Below are 11,786 nucleotides of genomic sequence, written 5' to 3'. Positions count from 1 at the left end.
CACAGGATTAATGAAATGAGGTTGTCCAGTAAATGTATTAGTATTCTCTCTCGTAAGATTTCTTTTGAAGTTAAATTACAAAAACCAAATCCTTCCAAGTCTAGTGAATCAAATGCAAATATATATATATATAATTAAGAAATTCGTCGTAGTGAGTTGATGAATTAAATAGAAAGAATAGAAGAAAAAGAAAGGAAATAAATAAAAATGATATGAAACCAAAAAAAAAAGAAGAATCAAAAATTATATTTGGAGTTCAAGAAATTTTTAATTTAGGCATACACGCACATACATACACACATTCTAATACAAATACATGCGCCAAAAAAGAATGAGAGAAAACTAAAAAACAAAGTTTAAATCAAATCATATTTCTTATAAAAGCCAATTCGGTTAATGTGTTTAGAAGGAACTCATTTAAGTCAAGGTATATCTATAGATACTGCATTCTGCAAGACAAAAAAGAACTGTATTGCCAATTACTACCAATTACAACTATGATTCAAAATCAAACTAGCACACACTGAGTCTCAGATCGTAGAATTCTGGAAAACGGTGTACTCCGAATCAATTAGAATCATCCAGAATTTTGCTACCGTTCAAAAGTAATCATATTAAACTGGTATACTACGTTCAATGGTATTGTAAGATACTCTATTACAAATGCAAAGACCAAACTCTTCTTCACACAGTTTCCAACAATGTTTGTATTGATTGATGGAGTCAATATTATTTGCAACAACTTTCCCCTCCTTCTCACCAACAAGAAAAAAACTTTGGTGCCATTTTTTTCTTTTTTGCCCACTTTGGGTCGGAGACGAAAACGGTCCCCTTAGTGGAGATGGGAACTTTCTCTTTTTTTTTTTTTTGGAAGCCGCCACTACTACCACAAAAAATAGGCTTTGTTTATAGCCGATATTCGAAAAAGCCCAAAACTAACAATATTAGAAATAGTTCACATTTGTTATCTAATGATTCGATCTATTCTAATCTATGACCAATAACACCACGGGTCACATAGATAAATAAAATCTAGCTGTTTTGATTAGATTAGTACCAAGTATTTAGGAATAGCATAGGATAACAGAGTATGGGGTGAGGTGTGTGATGTCTCTTTCTCCCCAAAACAAATAATTAACCACTCAAAAATAAATGACGTTTGACCTTTTCTTTTCTACTAAAAACCTCACGGCATTTATTCTATTTATTATTTCGGGGTTTCTCTCTCACTTTTTTCTTTATCCCCGCGATTATAAATCACCCAGCCGCTAGAAGGAAAACAGAAGGAGGAGGAAGAGAAGGAGAAATTATGTATCGATTGCTTATTTAACCCCTAATGAAGTCAATAGTTGTGCTAAACATAGTATGAGCTAGAGAAGAAATGTCAAGACTGGGATAATTGTACAGCAAAAAGCAAATTTACTATTTGCTAAGGTCGTGTTAGAAGCTCACTACTTTATAGGCATTCCTTAGTGTTTAGTTATATATTTTTTAAACCTAACAATTATACTTTTTTTTTTGTCTCAACTCTAATGTTATCTATTATTGAACAGTGTTGTTTCTTTTACTCAATACTTATGAGACTTGACACCGTTTATTTAGATAGAGATAATTTACAATGACTATTTGTTCTTGATCTTTCACAATACAGATGTGAAAGCCAGAATTCATGAGCGCAAAGAAAGCAAGAAAAAAAAAAAGATGTGTGATAAGATGATCTTCTCTTGTTTGTTCTCTCCGTTAACCCGTATTCATGTCCGAATTAGACCAGTTAGATGTCAAGTTAGTCGACCAGGATGAACTAGAAACGTCTATAACCAATAAAGCAAACAAGGTTTTGCTACTGAAAGATGCAGAGTTAGATGAAAAGAGATTGTCAAAGGCGATAAAAGAGTTGGAGTCAACACAAAGGCAAATTGCAAATCTATCGGCAAGACTAGCACACCCGAGAACTAAAATAAGTGAAAAGAAACGATTAAAAGACGAAATTCACTGGTATGAAGAGAATGAATTGATTCCTAGACAACAAGATGTTGATGATATCCGAAATAGATTGAAAGAAAACAAGATTCAATTGAAAAAGGACGCGCCACAACTGACCCAATCAACTAGCAGACTACCTGAGGAAACCGAACGGGACTATTTGATTCGAACAGGGAAAATCACAGCCTTTGGCAATGAGAATGCATTTCAACTGGAACAGACCCATGAGCAGCAAAGCCATGTGTTTTTGAGGGAGCCAGGTCTTGACAACAAGGTAAACGACGAGGATTACGCGTACCAGTCAGACTCAGAAGTAGACGATAATGACAACTCCATTGATAAAAATGCTGTCAGGGATCTAGGGGAAACTAATCAAGAATCAGAATCCGTCCTCCATAATATAGACGATGGCGATGAATCGTTATACCAACAGAGATTGCAAACTTGGGTACGCAAACGAGCATCACTCAGAACGCAGCACCAGCAGGAGGGAATTGAAGAATGGTTTCTTCCACATCCAAATATTGCTGATGCTAAGCTAAATGAGAAATTCAAACTACCTGGCGATATATATCCTTCCTTGTTTGATTATCAGAAAACTTGTGTTCAATGGCTATGGGAATTGTACACTCAAAAGACTGGAGGGATAATTGGTGATGAGATGGGGCTCGGTAAAACTATTCAAATTATATCGTTTCTTGCTGGCTTGCACTATTCGGGATTGTTAGATAAACCTGTTCTAGTTGTTGTTCCAGCAACAGTGTTGAACCAATGGGTCAATGAGTTCCACCGATGGTGGCCACCTTTGAGATGTATAATTCTACACAGTATCGGGTCAGGGATGAACGGTTCTGTATCGGAGTCAAAACTAGAAGAGTACTTGGAGTCGACCGACCCAGATGCGACACAGTCCTCCCTTCACGGTATCAAGAGTCAAATTAATGCCCAAGAGATCGTCGATAGAGTTATGGAAAAAGGACATGTGTTGGTTACTACTTATGTTGGGTTAAGAATATATTCCAAACATATACTACCGCGTGAATGGGGGTATGTGGTATTAGACGAAGGACATAAAATAAGAAACCCGGATCTGGATATTTCCCTCACTTGCAAAAAAATCAAAACCGTCAATAGGATTATCTTATCGGGTACGCCTATTCAAAACAATTTGATTGAGTTGTGGTCACTATTTGACTTTGTTTTCCCCGGTAGATTGGGAACGTTGCCAGTGTTTCAGCAGGAGTTTTCGATCCCCATAAACATTGGGGGCTATGCCAACTCAAACAATTTGCAAGTGAAAACAGCATACAAATGTGCCGTGGTACTACGTGATTTGATATCTCCGTATATGCTCCGACGGTTGAAAAGTGATGTTGCTCAAGATTTGCCCAAGAAAAATGAAATGGTCTTGTTTGTCAAGCTAACCAAAATTCAGCAGGAATTGTACGAGAGCTTTCTACAAAGCGAAGATTTGGAGTCTATATTGAAGGGGAAAAGAAACGTTTTAATGGGGGTTGATATACTTCGCAAAATATGTAACCATCCAGACTTGGTGTATCGTGACACTTTAATGAAGAGGAAGAATTACGGCGACCCAGCGAAATCAGGGAAAATGCAAGTATTGAAGAATTTGTTACGTCTTTGGCAAAGTGAGAATCATAAAACATTGCTTTTCTGTCAAACTCGTCAAATGTTGGATATATTAGAAAAGTTTGTTGCTAATTTATCTTTGATTAACGGTGGTGATTTCAATTATTTGCGAATGGATGGGAGTACGCCTATCTCCAAGCGTCAGATGTTAGTTGATGCGTTCAATCAAGATCCAGATATGCATGTTTTTTTGTTGACAACAAAAGTGGGAGGGTTGGGAGTCAATTTGACTGGAGCCGATAGGGTGATTATTTATGATCCTGACTGGAACCCTTCTACTGATATCCAAGCGAGAGAGAGGGCATGGAGATTAGGCCAAAAACGAGATATAACAATTTACAGGTTAATGACCACAGGGTCTATTGAAGAGAAAATTTATCATCGTCAAATCTTCAAGACATTTTTGACCAACAAGATTTTAAAGGATCCTAAGCAGCGACGCTTCTTCAAGGCCAATGATTTGCATGATTTGTTTACGTTGGGAGACCAGGACGAGGAGGGCACTGAGACAGCACAATTGTTTGAAGGTGGAGAACAATCACAGCAAAAATATTCTGGGACCAAGCCCCGACAATCTCGAGGATTGTTTAAGAAGAAATATAAAGATGACGATGATTTCTCGCAGGTTGCTCGCATATCTGGTGTTTCAAAACTAGACAAGTTTGAAGATGGTGATCACAATGACGGGGACGGAGACAGCACATATCTGGCGAATGAAGATAATCGTATCATGTCGAGTATTTTTGCTCAGAGTGGGGTTCATAGCACGTTGCAACACGACGATATCATTAGTGGATCAAAAGAAAAGGAATCTAGTCTTGTTGAAAAGGAAGCAGATAAACTTGCCACTGCTGCTGCGGAGGCGTTAAAGAAATCTCGCATGCAAACGAGAAAAAATACAATAGGCACGCCAACATGGACGGGGAAATTTGGCAGTGCTGGTAAGTTTGGGTTGAAAAGGAGAAAGTTGTTAAACTCGTCAAGTACCATTTTGCAAAATTTGAGACAAAAAAATGAATTGACAGAATCCAAAAAACCAGATGATGTTAAAGTTGAACCAGATCGAAAACAAATCATGGAGAATTTGGTGGAGTATTTGGGAGACCAAATGGACAATTTCAGCACTTCTAATGATATCATAAAGAATGTCAAGTTATCCATGAGTACGGAAAACGAGATGATTATGATTAGGTCCATGTTGAGAGAAATTGCAAATTGGGACTCATCAAGAAAGGGCTGGAAATTGAAGGATGAGTTTTTGCAACAACACCAACAACAACCAGAGTGAATACTATTGTGAAATTTTGATTAGGTTTTCTTTTCTATGGTCTGTACCAACAACACATATAAATGTTAGAGTAGATATAGTTTAACTATTTAGTAATGTGATATTGATGATACGGTTAGAAGTCTTATTACATCACCTGTAACTCGTGTCGAAAACTTAGAGTTGACTCTACCACAGTTAGCTTATATAAGAGATTAATAAAGATACTTTTTTTTTGTCGTCCTTTATAAAGAGATGGCATACTTACCACAATGCACAGTTGTTGTATTTCCAGTGACGTCTGTGAGTGTTTTTAAGTTCACGGTTTCTATTTTCATTTTAAAGTATATGCATGCTTACTTTCAAATTGTGTTTATTGCTGCTGTTTATTGTTTGTTCTTTTTTTTGTCCCCATGTATATGCATATTTGTACCTTCCGCATTAGACGCTTACTGCTTGCTGCTTGCTGCTTGCTCGTGCTTGGTACTTGATGTCTTATGCATCACCTACACGCCACAAACTATCATCTCTTTTTTTTTTTTGCAGCCATCGAGTAAAATATACTTGTTCGAATATTTTAGATACAATTAATATTATTATTATTACACACTTGAAAACAAAACTAAAAAGAAAAGAAAATGGAAAAGAAAATGGAAAAGACAATGACTTACACACATATATATACATATACATAGATAGATATTATGCAAAAAAAGAAAACGTTTTTGTTTTTGTTTATGTTTGTTTCTATGATAGAACTGAAAGAAAATAAAAATAATAAATTCAATTTAAATTTGTCCCAAATAGTATAAATTCGTTCATGTCAATGGATTTGGGAGAAGATTATGATCTATACTATTTCTTTTTTTATTATTTTCTCTCTAATTTTGAATGAAGGAAACTTTCCAATCATTTGTTAATGAAATATATGCTATAATCTAATTTGGAATTTATGGCAGAAAGCAGAAGGTGATGTACACAAATGATATTTATTACTTTTCTTCTTTGGCAACAGTGCTAGCTGATTGATTAGCTTGATGTTGTTGGGGTGAAGGGTGAACTGAACCTTGAGTCAATGACTGAACTTGGGGTGATTGGTGCACAGATCTAGTTCCTGCACCACCACTTGGTGTAGAAGTTTGTTGTTGATCTGACTGTTGTTGTTGATTTGGTTGTTGTTGTTGTTGCTTTTGTTGTTGCTGTTGGTATGGATATGATGATGCATAATTTGGTTGTTGTTGTTGATAATAATTTGGATAGTAACTACTATTAGCAGCACCACCCTGGTAATAATTCAGTTGATACCCATACATTTGTTGTTGTTGTTGTAAATATTGATCATTGGTTGTAGAACCTGGTTGTGATGCAGGTGTATTTTGGTTCTTACCAGGAGCATTATACTGACCATACTGTTGAGGATACTGCTGTTGGTTGTAAGTTTGATAATAATTACCTTGAGGGGTACCAGCAGTAGTGGCAGCCTTGGTATTTACCGGACTAGTGGTGGAACCTGCACCAGAAGCACCAGACACATTACTGCCACCACTGGTAGCAGATATACTGTTCCCATTACCGCTAGAACTTTTGGAAATAGCAGTAGCAGCAGTAGTAGTAGCAGCAGCAACGGGTGGAGGTGGAGGTGGAGGAGCCGAAGCAGAAGTGGCAGTGGCAGCGGCGGCGGCCGTTGCAGCAGCTGCATTAGGAGTTACTCCGGTTTGAATCACTCGTTTAATATCTCTGACAAACAAAGGATACAACATATCCACAATTTGTTCACGTTGAGCCATGGCCAATGCTCTTTCAAATGGAATCCAGACTCCTTTCAAATGCATTGATCCGATTTTCACAACGTGTCTCACTTTTTCTGATTTCAAAATCCCATCTCTTCTACCACGTGTCATTTGGGCCACATTGAGCAATTTGGTTCCGTTAATCATATTATTATCTGCTCTTCTGACAACCGACACATTATTGGCATCAACTTGATAGCACAAAGTTTTTTCATCTTCCCACATGGTAGTTGTTACTCGTGGTCTGATTCCTGGTGGTTGGAATTGCCCCACAGTGGAAGTGCTCGAGGCGTTCAACGTATCCTGAACAGGAGTTGGTTGTTGCATTGTCGATACATGTGGTGGGATAGGTACTGCTTGTTGACCTGGTAGTGGTGGCTGTTGTGAAGGTCCACTGGTAGAATTGGAAGGTATGGGGGCACCACTAGGAGCACTTGTGTAATTACGATTAGATCCATTGTAATGCTGAGGTTGTGGCTGTGACAATTGATTAGGAATTGTTTGTTGGTAATAGTTTCCTTGAGATGTTGCGGCAGGATACTGATATCTGTTGTAGGTATTGTAATCATATTGTTGCTGCTGCTGCTGCTGTTGTTGTTGTTGTCCTGCTGTCTGTCCAGTCTGTTGACCTGGTTGTCCTTGTTGCTGATAGAACATGTAGTTATAAGGCTGTTGGACTGCAGCTGCAGCTGCCGTAGCAGCTGCTTGCTGTTGCTGTTGGCTAGCATTGCCTGTTGTTGTTGGTTGTTGTTGCTGAGGAAAAGCCTGTTGATTGGCTGCAGTTGTTTGCTGGGGCATACCGTTATTGTAATTTCCGTTCATTTGATTGTAATAGGGTATAGAATACGTTGACATTAATATGGGTTATATTCTTGGTAGTCAAATAGAACAAATCTTAATTCGTTAATGGGTTAAGGGTTGGTTGGTTGTTTTTTTTTTTTTTTTTCAGCAAGTAAGAAAAAAAAAGAAATATATTAAATAACGTGACCTGAGCAACTAATGTGGGAGGCAAAAAAGGCTAATTAAAAAAAGGAATTTAATAAAACACGCCTGGTAATGAATTCTTGGACCAAGTTGTTTAATCAATTAACTCTTGGAATATAAATTAAATGTTATGAAGGAATACTCAATAAATACGTGTATCTTCACAACAAAAATGGTAAATAATGTGAGTGTATTGAGTGTGAATGTTAGTGTATGTATGTTTCCAATGTAAAAGTATGCAAGGGACACAAAGGGGTTAACCAAAAAAAAAGCGAAAAAACAAAAACAAAAAAATAAAATTCTATTTCTTTAATACTCTGGCTTCTTAAATTTAGTATAATTTGGTCGTTTGTTTGCTTGTCTCTTCAATTGTAAGTTAAGTGGGTTGGCTGGATGTAATACACTAAATCAAATATATAGCTTCCAGTAGGTAAAAACTTAAAGTTAAAATTTCCTCCCCAAAAAAAAAAAAGAACAAACAATAAACTAAAATATTAAAGTTGGTGTTCGGGTTAGTGCAATGAATAATGGTAGCTTCTTTTGTTCTCTGCTAACTTTTTGACTGTGTCAGTTTGGTAGCAATTATAATTTAAGCTTGTTTTATTCAAAAAGAAAAGGGTTGAATGAGACTTGAAATAACCTTATGTGAATCGCTCGATGTATTATTGATAATATACAACGCGAGTAGATGGGTAGGGCAATTGGTTGAAATAGCAGCTAAATGCAAAAGAAACGACTTGAATTCTCTTCTGATCTAATAAATCTAATTTCTTTCCAGACTTTTGAGCAAAAGAAGAAGGGAAATAAGTAAAAAAGGAAAGGAAGGAATTAAAGTTGGGATAATTGGATAGTTAAATAAGATTGAAATTACTCGGAAAGACTTTAAACAGGATGAAATAATAATATTTGTGAAAATAAAATCCTATTCTATTTTTATTATATTCAAATCTATTGTTATTAATACCAACCAAGTCTATTTGATAGATGATAGATTATTCAAATTAATAAAATGAAATCTCTTTTAAATGTAATGATAATTTTTTTTTCCTTTTGCAAAGGTTTGGATCCTTTTGGATGTTATTTATATTTCTACTTTTCTTAGTTTTGCTTCCACCCAAAAAAAAAAAAAAAAAAATTACCTGTTGGTAGTATGGAATATACTATTAATTTTTTTTCTATTAGGCGGAATAACTCAAAGATTTAGTACGGATAGAAACGTATTTAGCAAGTTCTACTTTATAAAAAAAGGGTATAACAAGATTACAAGATTTGATCAAAAAAAAAAATAAATAATAAAAAGGAAAGAGGCAAAACCGATTTTGTGTTTAGTGCTATTTTGGGTTTTCTTGTTCAAGAGATTCCAACAACAATGAAATCCTTCTACTACTTCTCACTCACTTGATAAATTCTTTTTAGTGCTATTTGTATAATTAGTATTGATTGCATGGTGTGGGTTATGTATATGTATGACTGAATGCATAATAAGCCCATTTTATCACGAAATGCATTTGGAAAAAAACACTACCGCTTTTGTAACTATTGTTGTTATTGTGCAGTATTGCTAATTGGTATATGCATATATGCATATATACTTGTATATTAGTTTCTATTGTTGGCGTCAATGTACCATAATTCAACAAAGTGAAAATGAAATAGCAAATAGAAAAAAGATGCACAATGAGTAATGCAATGCAAATTCTGGGCAAAAGTTAAGACAATAACTTTTCTAAAAACTAAACTAACCCAATCTTAATTAATTAGGTTGTAGTGAAAGCTTGCTGTTTCAATTTTTGTAACTACTCTTGTTGTTTGAAAAGTTGTCAATAACAACTGCAAGCACACAGCACATATACACAAAATGACAATGCACAGAGTCTATCTGTTCAATTGAGACTAACGCATATACACACACACACTTTTTGGGTAATTTTGATTCACCATTTCAACAATAGACTATACACACTTACACACTTACACACACACACATAGAGATCATGATTGTTTTTGAGGTCTCACAAGGGTCAAGGTTATTACTTGTTTCTACCCCCTTCCCCTCCCCCCATTTTTGCCGTTCCTTTCTTTGAACCAAGTTCAATTTCTTGACACCTCAGTGTTGTAAAACAGTGTCAACATAGATAGAATGTTCATTTATTTTACAAAGTCCGTGGAAATAAGATCAACTCGGTTGTAGTTGCATCCTGTTTGAATGCATTAATAATCACTTATGCATCAGGATTGGAATGAAAGTGCCAACATGCCACCGCAAAAAAAAAAGAGTCACCAAACTCACATTTGGATATACATTATACACATGCCACAAATCTTTCCAACTCTTTTCTTGCTATCACTACCTGAAAAAAAAAATTAGGGAATGAATTAGAGAGGTAGCAAAAGAAAAATATCAAAGACAAACCAACACCAAGAGTATTATGTGGTGAACTAGGAAACAAACCTGATTTAGAATAAAAAAGGTGTTTGCAAAAGGGGGAGGAGTAGATGAGTATCAAAAAAATAAAGACTACCAATTCTAACACAATAGCTCGTCTCGTTTCCTTAAAAGGAAGTGTTAAAAATTGTTTGATATTAGAATGTGCAAGTTATGAGTTATCTTTTTTTTTTTTTTACCATCAAGACAGACAATAGAATTGAGACTTAATGATGATGATGATTATTATTCAATTATCAATTACACCACCACCAAACCAGATCGAAAAAATTGGTTGTTCACGTAATTGTCCTATTTCTCATATTCTTTCGGTTTCTGGTGTTCTGTAAAACACCACTGAACACAAACCTACAATAAAGAGGGAACTAACAACAACAATAGGAGAGTGTTCCTTGGCAAGTATTTTTTATAAGACCTCGAGTTTGAATGTTTCCTTCCTGTTCTACCGAAACGGATACCGGATATTACTATGAAAATGGAAATAGAGACTGTAAAGATAATTTGTTTGTATTGTTGCAAATCGGCTCGTTCTTGTTTTCCCACCATCCAATCATCAATAAATAAAAAAAGATAACCATTACATCCAGAATATAGTTTGGAATAGACCTATCGTCTAACCCCTTTCTCTTTCACTTTCCCTCCTTCCTGTTGAGATTTTCATAATAGGAGTGAATTTTGCTTGAGTTCCAAACTAATTCTGTGTACGTATGTTTGTACATACTTTTGTCAACTTTAAGAGAAAAGAATAATATTAGAGAGGCGCTGCCATGCCTGTAGAAGAAATACTCAGCAGAATATTACTATACGTATACACATATACACACGGAAGCAACTTTACTCGGTAGTGGTAGCAAAGTCGATAAAGGTGTAGTGAAGAGAACCCATTACACAAATAGAAGAATACACCAACCCACCCACGCACCCATCACAATCACAATTGTTGCTGTGCGTGTTTTTGTTTTCAGCACCTATACGAACAATCTTGCTTTAGCTTGACTCTGGCTGTTGGTTAATGAGATAATGCAGCAGAGTATTTTCTTATCAAAAGTATCAGTTTTATATTAGGCTAAAAAGTTAAAATACAAATATGCTCGTTAACGTATTCAAATAGAGAGTGAGATCCGAGGTAAGATGGGGGAGAGAGAAAGAAAAGAGTTTTTCTTTTTGTGACTGTTGTGATTCTTGTAAACCAACAAACTTGATTCCTATTGTTGAGCTGGTTACATGATGCCTGTGTATAGTGCAATGCATGACGTGTTGAATTTGGATTCATTTACAATTTTTTCTAATTGTTGTTATTACCATTTTAGTATATTTTTTATATTGTAATTTTGTGGAATTTTAGTTGAGGCATGCATATACATTCAAACCTACATAGAACTTATAGTGTGCATACAAGGCATTACTAAAAAAGCTAACATTCTCTAATTAATTAGACAATCTATTGGTGGAAATTAGTTTCCACTTCTGTTTTCTTTTTTTAACTTTTTTTTTAGTATAATTGCTTTGCTATGGACTTTGATCCAGAACAGAATGTAATGTGACTAATACTTTGGCGTCTAATTCAGTTGATTGATTGGATTACACAAACTATACGGCAATGGTTTAGAACCACGACCAAAGCCCTCAGTATTGTCAATAATCAAGTAATTCGAAATACCCTAGG

The 11,786-nt window shown here is 35.5% G+C and overlaps 2 protein-coding genes across 2 annotated transcripts; one reads left to right on the top strand and one right to left on the bottom strand. All coding sequences in view use genetic code 12, as the record gives it.

Moving 5' to 3' along the window:
* Window positions 1-1,753: 1,753 nt before the first annotated feature.
* CAALFM_CR07910CA (DNA-dependent ATPase) lies at window positions 1,754-4,921 on the top strand (the record flags this gene model as incomplete). Its single annotated transcript, XM_709141.2, has 1 exon — window positions 1,754-4,921. The coding sequence occupies one exon, from the start codon at window positions 1,754-1,756 to the stop codon at window positions 4,919-4,921; it is 3,168 nt and encodes a 1,055-aa protein (XP_714234.2).
* Window positions 4,922-5,892: 971 nt separating this feature from the next.
* On the bottom strand, window positions 5,893-7,545 carry EFG1 (KilA-N domain-containing central transcriptional regulator EFG1; the record flags this gene model as incomplete). Its single annotated transcript, XM_709144.2, has 1 exon — window positions 5,893-7,545. The coding sequence occupies one exon, from the start codon at window positions 7,543-7,545 to the stop codon at window positions 5,893-5,895; it is 1,653 nt and encodes a 550-aa protein (XP_714237.2).
* Between the last annotated feature and the right edge of the window lie 4,241 nt (window positions 7,546-11,786).

This window comes from Candida albicans, chromosome R (genome assembly GCF_000182965.3).
Source record: "Candida albicans SC5314 chromosome R, complete sequence".
NCBI lineage: Eukaryota > Fungi > Ascomycota > Pichiomycetes > Serinales > Debaryomycetaceae > Candida > Candida albicans.
Note: the sequence above shows the minus strand (reverse complement) of the source record. Positions and strands in the feature narration are given on the sequence as shown.